A 22268-nucleotide genomic window follows, 5' to 3' on the forward strand; every position below is an offset into this window, starting at 1 on the left:
AATAATTTTTTTTGTCAAATTTAAATATAAATAAGTCTCTAACTTTTACAAATGAGAGATATATAAATTTTTTTAGTGATGGTTTGAATCTGGTGCAAAGATTTATACCAGACACAATGGTATATTCTTAATTTTTTTTGTAAGTTAGGAGTGAGACTCGAATTTAGGACTTTTAGACAAAGATAGGAAAAATATGCCATTTGAGTTATAATTCGTTGGCAAGGGTATATTCTTTATCAAAAATGTTATTCGTACACCAATATGAACCACAAATGTATTTGTGTATAAATACATGTGTGATTTATTTTATTTTCAACGTGTATTTATATTTCAATATATATTATATTGGTCCTTTAGTGGTTGATTTTGGTGTACATGTAACATAGTCCATTCTTTATTACCTTTTGCCTAAAATTAAAAATTTTTTTCTTACAGTTGAATCGTAAATTAGTTTGATTAATTCTCTTGTATTTCATCTGAATTTGGGGTTACACTACAAGAGAAATAGGCTAAAACCGTTGTTAATGTACGTGAAAACCGTGGCGACGAATGAGACTGTGGTGGGTAAAAACTAAAAAGGTAGTCGATTCATCCTTTTGCCACTGTTTTGAGGCGTTTTAAACTGTGACAAAATACTCGAGTCTTTTCAGCAGGTGCACCATAACAACCGTGACAGAGGAGCTTGGAGAAGAAGAGTGCACAAGTCACAAGGACATGGAGATCTTCCCAGAACACGTGCGACATCTGTGGAACGAATGGGAACTGAGGGGGCTGGTTTTGCTAAGCCTAACATGGCAGGTTGTCCTCATCATATGTGGCTCTTGGAGGAAGCGTGCCCGTGGTGGCTTCATCAGCTTCGTCGTTTGGGTAACATATCTCTCAGCAGATTGGTTAGCCACAGTTTCTTTGGGCACACTTGCCAACAACCAAGGAGACGTGGCCACACAAGATAGGAACCACGCCCTGCAGGCCATTTGGGCTCCCTTCCTTCTCCTCCATCTCGGCGGCCCTGACACAATCACTGCTTACGCCTTAGAAGACAACACTTTATGGCTACGCCATTTGCTCGGTCTACTTGTCCAAGTTTCCGTGGCCTTCTACATCTACTTAAGATCTTGGAGCACCACTGCCTTGACTTTTATAGCCATTCCAGTGTTTGTTTCCGGGATCATTAAGTATGCAGAGCGCACTTGGGTTCTGAGATCCGCTAGCCCCGAACAACTTGAAGAATCTTTGCTCTCCGCTCCGGCCATACAACCTCCAAATCTCAAGCTTTCTTATGCCAATGCCGAGCTTGAGTATGTTCACGGAGGATACTACTTGTTTCCTGTTCTCAAGCGTCTCTATGCCAATCTGAGCCTAAGGTTCGCTGAGGGTCAGCGAACCTACCAATTGATGGTGAAAAAGGAACATGTGGAGGACAAAGATTACAAGAAACACAGTAATTATGCTTTTAAATTGGTTGAGGTCCAGTTGGGTTTTTTGTATGACTTGCTTTACACGAAATCAACTATAATTTACTCTCCACTAGGTCTCATTTTTCGTTTCGTTAGTGTTTTATCCATAGTGTCTGCTTTAGCTTCATATGTTGTCTTCCTTAATGTTCATGAGCATGAGTACTCAAGGGTTGACGTTCCTATAACATATTGTTTATTTATTGGGGCTATTTTGCTCGAGCTTTATGCATTTGTGTCCCTTGTTTTCTCGGATTGGACTTTGAATTGGCTAGTTGTCAACAAGCATAGTTCACTGCAGAATTTCATATGCTGGGTTTTGTCTCGTTGTCGGAAAAGGTGGTCAGGGCAGTTAGCTCAACACAACTTGTTGAATTTTTGCATGAAGAAGAGGGTAACAAGATGCATTCGAAATGATTTTCTTTTCAGAAGCTACTTTGTGATGGAATTATACAGGCAAAGGACATGGGAAGATGCTGATGCTGATCTCAAACAGTTTATCTTTAAACATCTCACACAAAAACAAGAGCTGTACAAAGAACAAGGATTTGATTACAATTTTCTCAAGAAATTGCTCTCTTATAAAGGTGACAATGCTTCCATTTCAATAAAAAATATTGGCTGGAGTGTTGAGGTCGAATTCGGTCATAGCTTACTCATTTGGCATATTGCAACTGATATATGCTATCACTCTAGAACAGAAGAATCCGAAAAGGACTACAGGGAAGTGAGCAAAAGAATATCAAATTATATGTTGTATCTTTTACTCATGCGTCCACTCATGCTGCCTAAATGGATAAACAGGATTACTCACGTTCGGAACACTTTCAGGGAAGCCATAAGGATATTGCAGCGAGAGCAGCTGCCGGTTCAAGATGCTGCAAGCGCTTCAACATTGCTGATTCAAATGTACACGCAGTGTCACCAGCCACTCGAACAACTTCGAGTGGAAAAGACTGGCAAGTCTTTGCTCCATGAAGGTTGCCGCCTTGCTTCACAGATTGAAGATCAGAGAGTTTCATGGGAAGTGATTTGTAATGTGTGGATAGAGATGCTTACTTATGCTGCAAGTCAGTGTGAATGGGAGGCACATGCTCAGCAACTCCGAAGAGGAGGAGAATTTCTCACTCATGTTTGTCTTCTCATGGCAGAACTTGGTTTGAGCGAACAATTTGATATTGGGAGGAAGGGACTCAGTGTAGAAACCCAAAATGATGGATGGGGATGTGTAAGAAGTAAATTACTCAGTTCTTACTTATAAGTGATGCAGCAAATTCAACTTTGTATGGTGTTATGGTCTTCTGTTTTTCAATTGTGATAAGATTTGACCATTTACTGAAACTAAAAGAACAATGCTGAATAATGTGTTATTGATTTTCCTTCTTCTCTTTCTTTTTTTTTAATTGTTTTAGAATTTCATATTTTTAAAAGAAATTTTTTGTTGTCATTCTTGGATCTTGATCAGCCAAGCCAACTCTTGTTTAAAGCATTTTAACCGCTGACAATGCCATGGAAATACTTAATGAACTGAATTCCCTTTTGGAAGAGGATTATTGGATGATTCTTTACTTTCATTTTTGTATTCCAGTTTAGTGTATATGCCAAGATATTAGTTCTTGTATACACCTATGAAAACATTTTAGGCTAATTAATAGTTGATGCATTATTTTCAGTTTTAAATATTAGCAGCATTGTTAATCAATATTCTTGAGTTGATACAACCAAATTGTATATGGCATATTCCAAGCTAGAAACCAAGATTTTCTCCTTTTGTGTGCATTTGGAAACATTAAGCACCTTAATCTTGTGAGAATCCTATATATTTATGGTTCATAGGCAACATAATTATATTTGACTTCACTCTAAGAATAGTGGGAAGGGAATGGACCTCACAAAGGCAAACATAATATAGTCACACTATGATAATAGTTAATAGCAGTAAAATATTGAAGAAAATGCAGAAAAACAGAACACCAAAGTTTAACGTGGGAAAAAACCTCTCAATGTGAGAAATCAAAAAAACCCACAGGAAGGTATAAAGGTATACTATTATCCAATCAAAGCTACAAAGATGTCTCAAAACTTAGAAGTACTAATAAGCATACATACACAACTCTTGTACAAGGACACATACACATCAACAAAATGAAATCAATGATGCTTGTTTACAGACTTTCTGGCAGTTCGACTTGAGAGCTCAGATCACAACCACAACTCGAAATTGAAGTACTATGAGTGAAGAATCTCCACTTAGACAAGAAAAGATTTGACCATTCGATCGTTCACTTGATGAGGTTAATACACTAATGGGAATTTAGAGAGGAACCCCAAAAAGTGTTTGCTCACATAAAGGAAAATGATCTGCATAATAAATACAAAAGGATGAGATCAAGTTTGTTGCCTTCCTTTTTAGCTTCAAAAACAGAAGTGAAAGGGAAAAATTCAGCTTGAGAAAAATAACAATACTGCAATGGAATATTTTACAAATGTACTTACATGCTCACCAAGTTGAAATTGCTGCCTAATGCACACTTTAATGGTGGAATCCATAAAGAAAGCAGATCCTTAGGTTGACCCTAGTAGTTACCCATCTCTTCATGCCCCTGGAAAATCTGAGTAGGTATCCATAAGAAATGCTACTAAATAGAGCAATCTCAAGTATCACTACCTATAGATCCATTAAGTTTGTAGTTACCTTCATACAGAGTTTAGCAGCAACTCTTCTTCTTGCAGTGTTCTCCAAGCAACCGACAGTCTTGAATTGAAGTACTAACAGAGAGGAAGGCAGTTTCTCTCCCAGCATATTTCTCCAACCTGAAGTAAAATATGGCGAGGAATAAAGTACCAACTTGAAGCTAAAATAGAAATCAAGTCTTCCGATTCCTAACATATTAGTCCACTTAACCACCCAGAATGAACTCTTAATTCATGGTAATTACTAATTAATATCTTCTGTTCTGCTCTAAATGCAATTTTATAGAAAAATATGTGTTAAGAAGTATCACTTATGCATGTATGAATTTAACTCTGGTATGACAAACATGAAAGATTAGAGTATTACCTGGTCAGAAATCTCTATTCAGAAATTTGTTGCCCATTGACTTCGATGGTGGGGATGTGGGAAATTTTAGGCCAAATTGGTTCATGTTTGTTCTTGCAGTGTTCTCCCAGCAAATCACAGTCTTGAATTTTGAGTAGTGAGAGAGAGGAAGGCAGCTTTTCTCCTTCCATCTTCTCCAGCTTTGGACAATATGAAATGTGTAATTGTTGGAGCGAAGTGAGGCCGAGAAGCTGGTTGCACTCCAAAGTCTCCAGATTTTGAAAGTAACAAAGGTGCAAAGTGGTAAGGGAGGGAAGATGAGGCAGCAAACCAACCTGTGTGCATGACCTCACGCAAGAAAAATCCATAGTAAGCTTAGTGAGGGCGCCTAAGTTGGCCATCCATGATAGCTCCTTCATTTGCTCGTCACTACCTTCCAAAACAAGCTCTTTCAAGTTAGGCGGCAAGCCACCCTCTGGCACCTTACAGATTTTCCGGCAAGCTCCTATGCAGAGAGAGTGTAAACTTGGAAGAAGAGTATTCATGTGACTCGGAAATGCCTCCAACTTGTCACAATATGTGATGCTGAGATGAGTCAAGTTGGGTGCAGCCAGTCCTTCTCCGGCAAATGACACTAATTTATGGCATCCATTGATGGTGAGACGTTGAAGAGCAGCGTGCGGTGGCTCTGACATTGAAACTGATTCCAGATTCAGACACAAAGATATCTCGAGATTCTTGAGATTGGGAAAGGAATCCAATGATAATGAGGTGAGTGAATGGCAGCTGTCTTCAATTTGTAGCTCTACCAAATCATACTTCTGCTGTGGCTGTTGCTGGGGGAATTCCAGTTTTCTGCAATCCATGATCTTCAACTTTTGCAAAGATCTGGGTAAAGAATTGCCCGGAATGGATAAAGCAGACCAACACCCTGAGATGTGTATTTCTTGGAGGTGACTTAGATGGTTGTTGCTCATTGCCTTAAACGCAGAATCCACCACCGACACACATCCCTTAATTGATAAAGTATCGCCAATAAGTATCATCTCTCGATTCCATCCTTCTGGAACTTCCAACATATGTAGTTCGCGAACTTTGAAACCATCCGACAAAGAAGAAACCATCCTCGAGAATACGGCATTAAGCATGTCTCCCTTTAACATTGGACAGTTTCTTAATTGAAGCTTCTGGAGTCGAGAAAAAGTTTTAAAGTCAGGTAAGTGCCACTCCTCCCAAGATGGCATATCATGAAATTCCAATGTCTCCAGTGAGAGAAATGGTGGAATATGCGAAGAATGGTGATCCCCTTCGTTCTTGTAAAACTCCATGCCAATACTCCTGAGTTGATCAAACCTTTCAATGCGCAGGGACTTAAGAGATGTTATCTCTCCAAGTGAAGGCAGCTTGAAGCAATTGTTGCAAGACACCAGAGATACACTTGTCATATTGTTGTAGGCAAAGTTCCCCAACCAATTTGGAAATGTTGTACCCTTGTATCCCTTGATTTTCAACACTTTCAAGTCATTGTGCGGTTGCAAGCTCTCCAGTATATCTCTTACTGTTTCTGTGTTTTGAACCACATCATCAGCTGAAGACCATTCCAAGCATAATTCGTTGATGTGCGTCTTATCTAGTATCCTTGCTCTCCTTCCTTGGCCGACGTCAACAACATTCTCCAACTTCTTAATCTCAAATGATCGGTGAAGATTTGCAAGCCCTCCTACTTCTTGGATTCCGTTATCTTCCTGCTTGCCCACAACAAAGCTACTTAAAAATTGCAAGACTTTCAATTGGCTTATTCTTCTGGGCATTTCTTTCAAAGCAGTTTTTCTAACATCAAGATGCCGTAAATTCACAAGCTTGTGCGTGCCACTAGGCAACATGGTCAACTTAGTACATTCATACAATATTAATGTTTGTAGATTATACAAGTTGCATAACGACTCTGGCAATGTCTTAATATTTGTCCAAGAGAAATTCAAATAGCGTAGATGAATCAATTTGCCTATTACATCAGGCAATACATCAAGTCTACAACAGGATAAAACTCTCAAGTTTTTTAAATTTGATGCTATGCTTTCCATGCTAAACAAATCGTCGACATACAAGCATGTCGATAGATTTTCCAACATAGCAATGGAATTACGACTATTCAATCTTCCAAATGACAAATGCCGAGTCTGAAAATGTATCTCCTCTTCTTCATCAAGTTTTTCCAAGTTGCAATAGAATTCTCCAGCAAGATGTATGGCTAAGTCATGGAACAGATCGTGCATCACAAAATAATTGTGATGAAATTCAACTTTTCTGAAAAATAATCTGGAAACTAGTTCATTAAAACACATGTAACCAACTTCTTCTAAAGTCTTTCCTCTTCTTGGTGATTGTAAAATGTTTTCAGCCATCCACAGCAAGATTAGTTCATCTTTATCAAAATAATAATCTTTTGGAAACAACGAGCAATAAATGAAACAGCCTTTTGATTGTTCACGCAGTTGATGATAACTTAATAACAATGCAGGAACAATCTTACCATTTTCCTGAGGAAGTTCCCAAATATCACTTGATAGTATTTTATTCCACTCCGCGACATCATGATTTGAGCGCAACAAGCGTCCAAGTGTTTCTACAGCTAACGGCAAGCCATCACACTTCTCGACAATCTCTCTACCTATTCCTTCGAGTATTGAACTCCCACTTATTTGAGAATTGGACACAAAAATAGACCAACAGTCATCACTTGACAGTCCCTTGAGAAAGTAACATTTACAATTTTGGACTATTGGACCAACATTTTCCATGCGGGTAGTTAGAAGAATAGTGCTTCCTTTTCTCGCATGTTGAAAAGGGGAAAGAAAACTATTCCACTTGTCAGCATCTTCACTCCAAGCATCGTCCAAAACAATGAAGAACTTCTTTTCTGACAGTTTTTCCTTCAAATCTTGTTGAATTAAATCGAAGCTGTCAAGACTACAAATACCTGAAGCGATCCCCTTTATAAGATTCTTTGTAGTCTCAACAACATCAAAATTTTCAGAAACACAAGTCCATGCTTTTAGATCAAACCCCCTCATCAAATCATCATTGTTGTACAGGCATTGTGCTAAAGTAGTTTTACCAACACCGCCCATACCAACAATAGAGATGACGGACAAGTTATGATCATTATTGTCATTGAGCATCTTGATTAGTGCCTGTTGATCACCATCCCTGCCGAACACATTCTCCTGGACAAGAGCACTTGTGGATGAAGGTCTCCATGATGAGGAGCTATGCGTTGGAATCTCTTTGAGACCAAGGGTATCTTTGCGTTTCTGAAGATCTTCTATTCTTTCAACCACCTCTTGCATCTTATCTACTGTCTGCCTACCTTCAGGGTTGAGGAAGTTAAAGCGCCAGAAACATACCACCTTTTGAGAGGCGGCTTTGGTGAGGACAGCGTCCAGCAAATTATTAGCAGTGTAGAGAGCATCCTTGAAACTATCAAGCCATTTTCTCACAAGTTCGTTTGCATACTGCTTCTGCTCAGCGTCAGCAGCCAGAGCTTTGGCAGCCAAGATAGCAGTCTTCAGCCTCTCAACCAACTCCTGGTCTAGCTTCTTGCCCACCACCAAGTTGACAAACTCAGGTGAAATGAGCCTGTCAAGAACAACGTTAATGGAGCCAGAAAGAAGTGCTTCAGCCATGGTACGATGATCAGAAAACAGGAAATGAATGAGTGAGTGATTGGATTTTGAGAATGTAAGGAAGAGAGAGCAATATTGCACAGCCAAGGTAATAGCTAGTACGGTTTATAAAAGAAAACATGTAAATTTTGTAAAAGAAAATAAAAATATAAAATAGTTAGTAGCAAATATAATATACTTGCATGACAAAAAATCTAAATGAAAAGTATATTTCACACTAATATTGATCCCAAAAATCAATGACAATGAAATATGCAACCAATAATAAATGCAATTCTTTGAGCACTCAGATTAGAGAACTTGGTAAGATCATGATGCTAGATCCTGCAGATTACTTATGGAATTGATGCTCTAATACATAAAGAATGGTTCCATTTATTTGTAAAACATAATCCATTATATGCTTACTTTTTCAATAATATATCCCTGGCTAGTAGAGACAACCAAATTGTTAATCAGTATTCTCAAGTTGAGTACAACTAAATTGAATTCAGTTTTTTTTTCCCGATTATATTACTACAAGAAAATTTGTCTTTTACTATGTTTTAAAAGTGTACTGAAAAGCTGAAAAATGTGGCTATAACTGGCCACGCTTTTCAAATAGTCACCTGTTCAACCGTGGACAATTTTCTATAGCCACGGTTTTTGGTATCAATTGCTACGCTTATTTTTTGCCACGTTTTTGGTTGGAAAAGTGTGGCTGTTGGTAGAAACGATGATTTTTCTCCTTGTATGCACAATTTTTCTCCTTGGTTTATGTTATTATGAAGTTATTAATAACAAGAATGCATGGTATTTTCTCTTTGATTTTGCTGGAAGCTTGAGAACTTTTTCACGAGGAGGCTTTTAAAGAATAGTTTTTTTCCTTATTTGGTTGGTTTCTGATTTTGAACAAAGAGAAGCAGTAAAGGTAATGGGGAGAAACCGAAGGGTTGGAGGAAGGAGTTATGAAGGGAGAAGATAGAGTGTTGGTAACTGCACCATAAAAAAAGATTTTCTTAAAACATGCAACTGTATCATCTATGATTTGACCTTGAAAGGACTTGACATCACAAAGAAAAAGTGATTTGATTTTATTAAAAATTAAAACAGAAAGTAATTTTTTTTTGGTTTCCCACGGTATCCCCCAGCCCGGCAGGCCAAAGACTAATCCGTCGCAGTACTGAGCTCCATTTAAGGGTTTGCCACTGGCCAATAGGTTGTTGCATGCACAAGGCGGGATTCGAAAAACAAAAAGTAATTTTAAATTTGAAAACTATTGACTAAAGGATAAAAGGAATAAAATAAAATAAAACACATGGATAATGTAATACTCATTTTGGGCTCAGAGGTAGTTGGGTTTAAGGAAACACATTGGACCACTCAGAATCTGAATTTTTAAGGTTGGCCCAGATGATTCAGCATGTGCAATAAGGCCCAGAGAACGAAGTTCAGAGAGATGGTTCTTCATATGCCCAGAATTGTCTCATCCAACCTATGAGACAAAAACTTCAACAAACACATCAGCAATTTTCAAACAATGAGTCATGACTTAAAATCCCTAGACTAGTCCTAAGCATGCAAAATCTGTCTTCAGTGAGTGGTTTAGTGAAAATATCAGCTAATTGCTCCTCTGATTTAATAAATTGAATGTTAATATCCCCTTTTTGAACATGTTCTCTTATTGAGTGAAATCTCACTTCAATATGTTTAGTTCTAGAGTGCAAAACTGGATTCTTTGAAATATTAATGGCACTCATATTGTCACACAACAAGGGAATATTTTCAGCATTTAGTTTATAATCAGCAAGCTGTGTTTTTAACCACATAAGCTGAGAACAACAAGAAGAAGCAGCTATATACTCAGCCTTTACAGTGGATAAAGCCACTGTGGACTGCTTCTTACTTGACCAGACATTTAGAGACTTTCCAATGAAATAACATATGACTGATGTGCTCCTTCTATTAACTCTATCACCAACAAAATCTGCATCACAATAACCAACTGCAGAAAAATCATCAGTCTTAGGATACCATAAACCAAAATTGGATGTGCCATGAACATATCTAATGATCCTCTTAACTGCTGAAAGATGTGACTCTTTTGGTTTTGATTGGAATCTTGAACACATTCCAACACTTTGCACAATATCAGGTCTAGAGGAAGTTAAGTACATAAGAGAGCCAATCATTCCTCTATACCTAGTCTCATCTACATCTTTCTCAGTTTCTCCCTTTTCTAATTTTGAATTAGGGTGCATGGGAGTTTCCATGGGTTTGGCATTTTCCATACCAAATTTCTTAACTAGTTCCTTGGTTACTTCTCTTGATGAATAAAAATATCATTTTTAGTTTGCTTAATTTGAAGCCCAAGGAAAAAATTAAGTTCACCCATCATACTCATGTCAAATTCACTTGTCATGAGTTTTCCAAATTCAGTACAAAGGGATTCATTTGCTGATCCAAAAATAATGTCATCAACATAAACTTGGACTAGAATGAAAGAATAATTAGAATTCTTGATAAATAGAGTAGTGTCTGTGGTGCCTCTTTGAACACCATTTTTCAAAAGAAAAGAGCTAAGTCTCTCATACCAAACTCTAGGAGTTTGTCTTAAACCATAGAGAGCTTTTGATAGTTTGAAAACATTATTAGAAAATTTTTTATTTTCAAAATCAGGCGGCTGAGTCACATATACTTCTCTATCTATCACACCATTCAAGAATACATATTTCACATCCATTTGATATAATTAAAACCACAAAAAGCAGCATAAGCTAGAAGAAGTCTTATGACTTCTATTCGGGCAACAGGGGCAAATGATTCATCAAAATCTATTCCCTCTTCTTGGTCACATCCTTGTGCCACCAATCCTGCTTTATTTCTAACAATGCTTCCATCTTCACCAAGCTTGTTCCGAAATATCCATTTGGTGCCTGTTACTTTCTTTCCACTTGGCTTTGGAACCAATGTCTAAACTTGGTTCTTCTCAAACTCATGAAGCTCATCTTCCATTACATTTACCCAAGAGGGGTCATCAAGGACTTCCTTGATGTTTCGAGGCTCCATTTGAGATAGAAAAGCAATGTTAGATTCTTCATCTGCATTTCTAGTAAAGGAACGAGTTTTGACACCATGTGAGACATCTCTAATGACAAATTTCTCAGGATAATTCTTTAAGAATCTCCATTCACGAGGTCTAGTGGACTTGGAGGCAGGTTCAGTCACTAAGGGATTCAAGGAATTGGTGGCTTCATGATTTCCTCCATATTCATGAGACAAAACAGAATTGTCTCTTGCTGAATCTGCAGTAGTTGCAGTTTCTAGTTCAGTTTGCCCAGAATGTTCATTTTCATGATTTTGTGCTTTTTCATCATCCTTTTGAACCTGATTTCCTGCATCACAATCTTCCAAAATACTTTGAACCAAGTTAGTTTCACAAAATATAACATGTATGGACTCCTCAATTATCCTAGCATCTTGATGATAAACTCTATATGCTTTACTATTTGTGGAGTATCCTACAAATAAGCACTCATATGCTTTTGGATCAAAATTTTCCAAATTATATTTGTTATTTAGAACAAAACATTTGCATACAAAGATATACAAGTAATTTAAATTTAGTGGGTGACCTTTCCAAAGTTCATAAGGTGTTTTCTTCAAAAATTTCGTTATGATAGTTCTATTCAAAATGTGGCAAGCTGTGTTAACCGCTTCAGCCCAAAAGAATTTTGGAACATTACTCTCACAAAGCATGGCTCTTGTCATTTCTTGAATACTTCTATTTCTTCTTTTCACAACACCATTTCGTTGTGGTGTCCTTGGACAAGATAAGTTGTGAGATATTCCAAATTCCTCATAAAAGGATTCAAATAATTGGTTTTCAAATTCAGTTCCATGATCACTTCTTATAGAAGAGATCTTTAAATCCTTTTCATTTTGAACTTTCTCGCTAAAAATTTCAAAGGCCGAAAAGGCTTCATTTTTGTATGCAAGAAATAAAATCCAACCAAACCTAGATTAGTCATCCACAATTAGTAAACCATAATGTTTACCACCTAAGCTTTGAGTTCTTGTTGGACTAAATAAATCAATATATAGCAATTCAAGTGGTCTTTTAGTAGAGATGTCTTCCTTTGATTTAAATGAACTCTTTGTTTGTTTTCCCATTTGGCAAGCATCACAAGTGATGTCTTTGTCAAACCTTATCAAAGGAAGACCTCTTACTAATCCTTTCTTGACAAGTTTATTTATTTGAAACATACTTGCATGGCCCAATCTCTTGTGCCATAGCCACTTTTCAGATTCTTTAGAATGAAAACAAGTTACATTTTGATCCTTTAGTTCATCAAGGGTAAGTCCATACACATTATTACAACGCTTAGCAATAAACAACACTTCATTGGTCTTTTCATTTACAATACAGCATTCCAATCTTTTAAAAATCACCAAATAACCTAAATCACACAATTGACTTATGCTCAACAAGTTATGTCTTAAACCATTAACCAAAAAGACATCATCAATGAAGGTAGATTGATTGTTACCTACTTTTTCAATAGCCACAATTTTATCTTTTCCATCATCTCCAAAGGTCACAAAGCCTCTATCATACTTGTTTAGTTTGATGAAGAAAGTTGACCTTCCAGTCATGTATCTTGAGCATCCACTGTCCAAGTACCACATATCCTTTTTGTTCTTGGATGCTAGGCAAATCTCATCAAATTGATCATCACCATCCATGAAGCAGATTTGTCTTCGCATTTAGAGTCTTCTTCCTCATCCGAATCATTTTCAAGATCTTCCCAAGATGCCATGAGCACTCTTTTCTTTTCTTTCTTTCCTTTTTCTTCCTTCTTGAGCTTCGGATAGTTGAACTTAAAATGTCCAACCTCCTTGTAATGATGAAAAATTACCTTGCTCAAGTCCTTCTTGTGTTCTTTTGAGTTTGAACCCTTGTACTTGCCTTTGTTCCTTATTAGCCTTCTAAGTCTCGTAGCAAAAGACACAAGTTCATCATCTGAAAACACATCACTAGACTCACTATCTTTTGATTCTATTTTTGACTTAAGAGCTATTCCCTTTTTCTTTGTGTCCGGGTTAGTATGTGTGGCTTCATAGGCAAGGAGTTTATCTCTCAGCTCATTATAGGTTATGAGGCTTAGGTTATTACTCTCGGCTAGGACATTGATAGTTGTTTCCCATTCTTTTGTGAGGCTTCTAAGGAGTTTTCTCACTAGGGTTTGTTCTGAGTAGGTTGTACCCATAGCATCAAGGTTGTTGATTATGATTGAGAATCTCTCAAACACTTTATCAATGCTTTCTCTATCCTTCATATTAAACATCTCGTACTCTTTTCGCAGCATATCAATCCTCGTTTCTTTAACCTATTTAGTACCTTTGTGTGTAACATGGAGTTTCTCCCAAATTTCTTTAGCTGTCTTGCATCTAGACACCTTTTGGTACTCTTCAAAGCTGATAGTACAGTGAATAAGGTTGATGCCTTTAGCATTCAGCTCCACTTTCTTCTTGTCGTCGTCATTCCATTCAGTTTCTTCTTTTAGAGTCACCACTCCATTAGCACTTATTTTTGTTGGAATCTTGGGACCACTTACAACAATCTTCCATATGTTGAAGGGAGGCCTATTGTTTGACTGGCCTTTAGTTAGAGTATAGGCAACTGTGGTTGTGCCCAAGTTGTTCACCATTGGACCTTTGCTCCAAGCGGTGAAGCTTGATTCTTGAGACCAAGACTCTTAATACCAATTGAAGGTTGTAGAAGGCTTAGAGAAGGGGGTTGAATCTATGACCTTCTTTTACTTTAATAAAATACCCCTTTAATTACAAGCTTTCAATATGAATCTGTTTGAACTCAGCAGCAGAAAATTTATGAGACAATTTCATTTTATCTCATGAATATCAGAAAACAGAACAGAGAAGGGAAGAGAGAAGCTGACACCATCATGTATCCTAGTTCAGTTGCCTTGTGCAATGCAACCAACATCCAGTCTCCACCACAAGGTGGAATTTTTACTATAGTTAAAGTATTACATACACCAATTTCACAGGATTGACACAATCCTTCCACTCTCAAGTTCTAACCTAACTTGACTTGGCTATGCTAATACCCAACTCTTCACTCTTAGTGCTTACCCAACTAAGAAAGGGGTACCTCACTGGTACAAGATACAAGACAAAAAACCAACTTAAAGAAATCTGGAATCACTCTAGACTTTTCACTCAAGTGTATCACTCAGTATTTTGTCAATCTTTGGCCTTTTGTTTTCATGAACTCTCTCATTCAGCCTTTTACCTCAAGAAATTACAGAAAGATAAACATTAAAAATGAAATTACAATATGTAAAATATGAAGGAGATTGAATGCTTCAATAGCCTCTGTTGCTATGTGATGAACCAGATTTGCTTGACTCTAATTTAGTTTCTCATTCTGGTAGAATCCTCCTTTGAAAGAAAGCACTGTCTAAGTTGATGAACTCTCTCAGAGAAGACTTCTCAGAACATGAACTTCAAACCCCTAGTTCTCTCTCCTTGTTTCAGTATAAGCAAGAAATTTCTTTTTGTATCTCCTTGCATGTTGCTGAGATGCTCTCTTCCAAGTCAATCCTTAAGCTTTGTACTTCACCAACTTAGCTATTCACTTTCTTCCATTAATCTCCAAATTGGAATTTTGGAACAGATCCCTTTTTCTTCATCGAATGACTCAGAACAGAAAAGAAGAAAAGTTTTCAATGACAATCCCACATCTGAACCCTTGAGATACTACTTGGCCCCCAAGAAATAATCTTGGCCTTTAATTCACAGTAGTGTGTTTCAGAAATCACTTTTTCCATATATCTCAAAATAAAGTAGCAGAGAGTTAGAAAATGAGAGAAGAAAGTAAGATGCATGTAAAAGTAAGTGAATCACCTTTAGCCTCTGACTTAGCTTTATATGGTTTGATTTGGGTGATTAGACTTCAATCTTTTTTGCTTAACCCTTCTCTTTCTTTCTTCTTCGATGATTGACTTAGAAACGAAGCACTCTCTCTCTTATCTGAGTTCTATCCGAATTGAAAAAGGAACGTTGCTTTGGAGGTAAGCACTTGGAGAGATCAGCTTGAGAGAATTACATTGGGCTTAGATTCAGGGACGGATCTATATGGGAGAGTGTGGGGGCAAGTGCTCCCATTGAGATTTTATGAAATTCTATGTATTACACGGGATAAAAACTTATTTGCCCCCACTCAATAAATAAATTTAACCCTATTTTAAATTTTTTTAATCCATTTCTGTCTTTTTAATTTCTTTTGATTTAATTAAATATTTATTTTTATCTTTTTATATTTTTTAATTCATTCAATTATTTTGTATTTTATTTTGTAGTTATGTTATTGTATATATTTTTTAGGGTAAAGTATACTTTTTGTCCCTGAAGTTTGGCAAAAATTTCAAAAATATCCCTAAATTTTATTTTATTTCAATTTTGTTTTAGAAATTTTCGATTTGCATCAAATATACCATCGACAGCTAAATTTTCAAAAAATTTAAGACCAATCTAACAATAATGCGTAAAAATTATACTTGATTTGCTTGTGTTGAGAGTTGTTCTTATGAAATTGTTGTTGAATTGGTCTTAAATTTTTTGAAAAATTAGCCGTCATGAGTATATTTGATGCAAATTGAAAACTTTTGGGACAAAATTGAAACAAAATAAAAATTAGGGGTATTTTTAAAATTTTTGTCAAACTTCAGGAACAAAAAGTATCTTTTACCCTATTTTTTATTACATGGTTAATAGTTATTGAATAATAAGATATCAGTAATTTAAATTTTGAAATATAGTAATATTAGTTAGCAACAAATAACAATTGAAATAAAAAGTAAGATCTAAATACATGGATATTCATTGGTGTTTCTTCTTTTAAAGTTAGCTTTAGTTTTGTTGGTAATAATGACATTAACTAAAAAAAACTGTAGTTATAAATATTATAAAGAGTCGATTTCGTAATTCTATGAGAGATGAATTTTTAAATGATTATTTAGTGACATATATAAAAAAATAGATATTTAATTGTATTGACAATGAAAGTATTATTCAATCTTTTCAGAATATAAAATTTAGAAGAATAAAACTCTAAGTTATATGTTATTATTTAAATTACTATACAAGTATTTTAATTTATCAGTTAAATAATTAGAAGACTAATTATATTTTATAATAATAAAATTATTATCATATTATATATACTTTGCCCCCACTGATAAAATTTTTTAGATCCGTCACTGCTTAGGTTGCCTTTGATCCAATTGACCCAGCTGAATTCCTTGCTTTGTTTTCTTTGAATTTCCTTTGTTTAGACAGCCACCAGCAGATTTATTTTGTTCCATATTGGGTTGCTGCTATGTTTGCTAATTATGGCTTGCATCACTTAATCAGAAATAATCAAAACTAATTGAATGATTAACCCACCAAAAATAATGTTTGTCATCATCAATTTAATTTAGTTAATTTCTTAACTCAACAATACTAATATTGATACAAAAAATCAATGACAATGAAATATCCAACCAATAATAAATGCAATTCTTTGAGCAGTCAGATTAGAGAACTTGGTAAGATCATGATTACTAATGGAATTGATGCTCTAATACATAAAGAAAGGTTACATTTATTTGTAAAACATAATCCATTATATGCTTACTTTTTCAATAATATATCCCTAGCTAGTAGAGACAACCAAATTGTTAATCCATATTCTTAAGTTGAGTACAACCAAATTGAATTCAATTTTCTTTTTTTTTCCGGTTATATTACTACAAGAAAATTTGTCTTATACCATGTTTTAATTAAAAGTGTACTGAAAAGCTGAAAAATGTGGCTATAACTGGTCACGCTTTTCAAATGGTCACCTGTTCAACTGTGGACAATTTTCTATAGCCATGTTTTTTGGTATCAATTGCTACGCTTACTTTATGGCCATGCTTTTTGTTGGAAAAATGTGGCTGTTGGTAGAAACGATGATTTGTCTCCTTGTATGCACATTCTGTGTTTTTAGTTCGGAGGGATGCTATAAAGCTATTAGATTTGCAAGTTGAGGAAGCATTTTTCAACTGATGCACGACCAAAATTTAAACGTGCATTAGGTAATTACAACATTCGGTAATTATCATAATAATTCTTTTATTGAATTTTTGGATGTAAATATTGTCGTCTTCTTAGAGAAATACATTATCACAAAATTCTAGAGAGTTAAAACCAAGTGTTAGAAAGGTAAAAAAAGATGATAGAGAAAAGGTTTGAGTGTATTTAAATTGTGTGAAATGATACAATATAGAAGAGTATTTATAAGTAATAAGAGAATCGATAGTGTTCTTGCCTGCGAAATAGATCGGCCTCTAGTGATAGATGACTACCGAACTATGTCCTCGGAGGCTGATCGTCCAATCCTTGAGTCCGAGCTCTTCTTTCTGGTGTGACGCGAGAATATGAATGTCGGAAAAAAGGGGAGAGTGTACCTGCAAAGGCACTCTAAAGCTTAAGTCAGTATAGTGTATTATTATCTCTTATCCAAGAAAAAATGTCTTACCTTCCTTTATATGATGGGTTTCTCGTCCGTTACGCTTTTGGTGTTAATGTGGTTTTGAAATGATGAACAACGTAACTGACAATTTCACGTTTGGATGTCGGTTATGACAAGAAAATAAACGAAACCGAGTTATGACTCATAAAAGCTGAGCTATAACGGGTGATACTGAGTTATAGCTCGTATTGATGATGGTCATAATACCGAGTTATAGCTCGTATTGATGACGGCCATATCACAGCCCTCAAACTTAGCCTGAGGAGAGTTTTTATGAAGCAAGTTGAGCTTCCTTGATGAGTTATAACTCGGTAAAATAGGTAACCTCGGTGAGCCCCCAGTTCAACGTACTTCATTAAAAAGAAAATTTTTATTGGGGAACGTGGGGGGGGGTCGTGTCTACTTTTATTGAGGAGAGAGAAAGATTCCTTGGAGCATTTAAAGCTTGTTATGTTTCCAAAGCAACCTCACCTTTTGATTTGATTGAGGTAGCAGTTACTTTGTGGTGTGGTTAAGTTGATGGTTTGGGTTCCAAGTTGTGTATCACTGACCCTTGGTTTCTGCTACTTAGAAAACAAAATGAGTAAAAGAGGTATGCATGCCATTTCTCTCTTTTTCATTTTATCATCTGCGTCTTCTTCCTTTTGTTTTTCTGTTCTTATTTGCTCATGGGGTTTGAGAAAGAGAAAAAAGATAAGATAGACTAGTCTTATGACTGGATTAGTGAGGATGTGAGATCTTGAGTTTCCTTATTCCGTGATGAAGCTGCTGTGAAGGAAGTTGATGTAGCCAAGGTTGTAAAGGCTGGTTCTGGAGTTCGAGTTGAGTTGTTTTCGTGTAGCATTGATGATAGGGTTTACCATCGGGGGCAGGGGTTCGAATTTTTCTATATGCATAGCTGTTTCTTAGAAGAGCTGAGAGTGAAGTTGCCATTTACAAAGTTTGAATGTCAGGTTTTAAAACAGTTAAACTGTGCTACATCTCAGTTTCATTCAAATAGGTGGGCGTTCCTCCGTTCCTTTGAGATTCTGATGGAATTTCTTGAAGAGATGCCATCAGTGGACTGTTCTATTCTTTATTTCAAGCAAAGGGGGTGTGGAAGGGGGGATGGATAAATTTCAATAGCACCCGTGGGTTTGGTATATTCAAGTTGTATAAATCCTCTTTTAAGGATTTTAAGAAAATGTACCTGAAGGTTAGAAACCTGGAAAAAGATTTTCCTTTTTATATTGATGAGAATTTGGCCGAGAGGTTTCCATTGTGGTGGTGCTTGGAACCTCAAAATATACTCGGTCCCGAGGTTATATCTCCGAGGAATGTTTGTTTGATTGAGTTCTTGGTGGAAAATATTGATCGTAAGGATCTGATATCTATGTATGAGTTACACAAGTGGGAAGAAAATAAAGATGTTGTTTTAGAGTATTTGGGTGAGTTTGGGTTTTTATTTGACGTGTATATTATTCTTCTAAGGATGGCTAACATATGGTGTGTTTTGTAGGTGCTAAATACCCTGGGGTTTCAGCTGCATCTCTGAGGTGCCGATTTAAAAATAAAAATTTGTAGAAGGAAGTGTCATCGTCTAACCGCGAAAAAGCGGCTGTGGCTGGAGAAGTTACTCAGCCCCCTCGGGGTCGGACAAAAGTGATTTTGAAGAAGAGAAATTCGGACGTGGTGGAGTTGTCCGAAGACTCTAGTAGGAAGGATCAGGGGGTTCCTTTGGAAGAAATACAGGCTTTCATGGTTAATCATGAAAAGCTTCATGAGATGTCTGAACAAAGTGAGGGTTTATCAGTGTGGGGGAGGGATTATCCTTATATGGCTGTGGCGGATGAGTACTGCCAATCTTCAGCGGATGTGTCTCTGGCTAATGAGGTCGGTGAGATGGCGATCGGGCAATATATGCAGGTAATCACCGACCTTGTTTATACAGTTATTCTATTTTGGTAGTAGGATATTTTATATGACCTGGAGTTATTATGGTTTGTAGGTTGTTGGTTTGCGGTTAGCCAGTCTAGGGCATAGCCAGGAGTTGAAACATAAGAAAGTGACTGTTGAAAACAAGGAATATTTATTGTTGAAAGAAGAGTTGAGTAAGAGCAAAGGTATTGTTGCCGAGTTACAGACTAAGTTGACTGATACTGAGAAGCAGTTGAAAGAGACAAAAGATGTTTGTAGGTTGTTGGTTTGAGGCTAGCTAGTTTAGGGCATAGCCAGGACTTGAAGCATAAGAAGGTAACAGTTGAAAGGGAGAAAAAGAAGGGTGATGAGATTTTAGATTCATTTGTTGAAGGATTTGAAAGGGCTCGCTTACAGATGAAGTTTCTGGCCCCAGAAGTTGATCTATTCGAGATGGATCCTGGGAAGATCGTCCGTGATGGCCAGATGGTCGAGGATGATGGTGATGCCGAAGATGAGGCTGATAATGTTTAATGTGTTCTGTTTATCATTGTGTTTTGCTTTATAGAACCTCATATGCTTTTTTTTGAATATTTTGCTGCTGCGGGTGTAATAGATAATAGCTTGTGATGGTTTTGAACTTGAATTGTTTTGGGTTGCAGGATTGTTAGCCTTTGGTTATATGGCATATTTGAAATTGCTTTTTGTTTTGGAAAAAGTTGTACTTAATTGGTCGGAATCTTTCCGTTTTTTGATTGCCGAGTATAAGCAGATTGTAATTAGACAAAAAATTTTGTCGTTTGAACTTATATGGATAATAGATAAGTTGCATCTTTTGATGATAAAAATTACTGACAATATAATTCGCGTAAACGTTAGTCAAAGAGAATGAGATAGATTTTATTTCTCATGTACAGTAAAATGTTGAACCTTTGGATACAAAGGTGCAGGTAGGCTAGCCTCGTTAAAACCCCTCCAAGCAAAACCCTTTGGGAAAAAAGCTTGGTAGTAGGAAAAAGAGTACAAGCCTGACCCTGACTTTTAACTATAAAATTTCTTTAGGGAGGAAACATTCCAAGTATTAGGTAGGATTGTACCATTTATTGATTCTAGCTTATATGCTCCGTTTCCGAAGGCTTCTGCTACTCGGTATGGGCCGTCCCAGTTTGCTGCGAGCTTTCCATGGGAAGGTGGTTTCTGAGCAGTCTCTGTCTTTCGAAGTACTAAGTCACCCTTTTGAAATGATCGGCTTTTTACCAATTTATCGTGTCGCCGAGATATTGTCTGTTGCGCTACATGTTGTCGAAGTGTTGCTGTATCCCTTATTTCCTCGATGATATCTAACTCGGCTCTCCGAGCTTCATCGTGGCTACCGAACTTAGTTCTGATGGAGGTTTGCGAAATTTCTAGTGGTATCATAGCTTCAGAGCCATAGACTAGTTGGAATGGCGTTTCTTTCGTTGTTGATTGTGGTGTTGTATTATATCCCCAAAGGACTTCAGGTATTAATTCGGCCTAGAGACCTTTAGCATCATCTAACTTCTTCTTGAGTGCGTGCAATATGACTTTATTTGCGGTCTCAGCTAATCCGTTTGTCTGAGGATGTTCAACCGAAGCAAAATGCTATTTGATTTTAAGGTTCTGGCCTGGTGCTGTTGGGAATGGACCGAGTATATCCAGCCCCCATCGGTTGAAAGGCCAACTAACATCAGAATGATGTAAATTCTCGGCAGGAATATGTATGATTGGTGCATGTTTTTGGAAATTGTCACAAGTCTGAACCTTGTTTTGGCAATCATATTTCATCGTGGGCCAAAAGAAACCAGCGCGGAAGATTTTTGAGGTTAAGCTCCGAGCTCCTGTATGCGTTCTGCAAATTCCTTCATGTGCCTCGGCCAATGCTATATCGGCTTCAGCTTTGTTAAGGCACTTTAGCAATGGGCGAGTATATCCTCACCTATATAATGTTCCATTGAGTAATGTGAAAAAAGATGCTTGTCTGCGGAACTTCTTTGTATTGTCGACGTTATCTGGTACATGACCTGTTTGTAAATATTGTATGAAGTCGTTTCTCCAATCCTTTTCCTGTGTAACACTTAACATATCTGTTAGACTAACACTTGGAGACATTATAGTGAATTGATGTAGTGTAGATAAGTCGGATTGTGTGCTGCCGAGTTTAGATAAAACGTCGGCCCTTTGGTTTTGTTCTCGTGGTATGTGTTGTATTTCAAATTTTGAGAACTTTGAAGTTAAATCTTTCACTAATAGTAGATATTTAGAAAGAAGAGGATCCCTTACCTGGAAAAGGTCGTTTACCTGTTGTACTATCAGTAGGGAGTCACAATATACCTTTATGGCAGATATTTGGAGATCCAAACAAAGTCGGAGTCCTGCGACTAGGGCTTCATATTCTGATTGGTTGTTGCTGGCTTTAAAAGATAAGTGTAAGGAATGTTCCAGGATAAAGCCATCGTCAGCCTCCAGACGGATTCCAGCTCCACATCCCTCATTGTTGGATGAGCCGTCTATATATAAAGTCCATTGCTTTGTATGGTCCTCTTCTGAAGGCATTGTAAGCTCTGCAATGAAATCGGCCAAGAACTGGATCTTAATCGGTCCTCTAGATT

General features: G+C 36.8%; 2 protein-coding genes across 3 annotated transcripts; one reads left to right on the forward strand and one right to left on the reverse strand.

The window, feature by feature from the left end:
- Nucleotides 378-3015, forward strand: LOC107623328. Its single transcript, XM_021115194.1, has 3 exons — nt 378-579; nt 651-2761; nt 2870-3015. The coding sequence occupies exon 2, from the start codon at nt 715-717 to the stop codon at nt 2713-2715; it is 2001 nt and encodes a 666-aa protein (XP_020970853.1). The 5' UTR covers nt 378-579; nt 651-714; the 3' UTR covers nt 2716-2761; nt 2870-3015.
- On the reverse strand, nt 3434-8571 carry LOC107623334 (putative disease resistance protein At3g14460). Of its 2 annotated transcripts, none has more exons than XM_016325559.2 (4): nt 4516-8571; nt 4150-4268; nt 3951-4057; nt 3434-3815 (listed from the first exon to the last, which is right to left on the reverse strand). In XM_016325559.2, the coding sequence occupies exon 1, from the start codon at nt 8178-8180 to the stop codon at nt 4530-4532; it is 3651 nt and encodes a 1216-aa protein (XP_016181045.1). In that variant the 5' UTR covers nt 8181-8571; the 3' UTR covers nt 3434-3815; nt 3951-4057; nt 4150-4268; nt 4516-4529. The 2 variants fall into 2 exon arrangements, with proteins under 2 accessions (XP_016181045.1, XP_016181037.1); XM_016325551.2 differs by having other exon boundaries at nt 3951-4066.

The sequence above is a fragment of the Arachis ipaensis genome, chromosome B02 (genome assembly GCF_000816755.2).
Source record: "Arachis ipaensis cultivar K30076 chromosome B02, Araip1.1, whole genome shotgun sequence".
In the NCBI taxonomy this organism is placed as follows: Eukaryota; Viridiplantae; Streptophyta; class Magnoliopsida; order Fabales; family Fabaceae; genus Arachis; species Arachis ipaensis.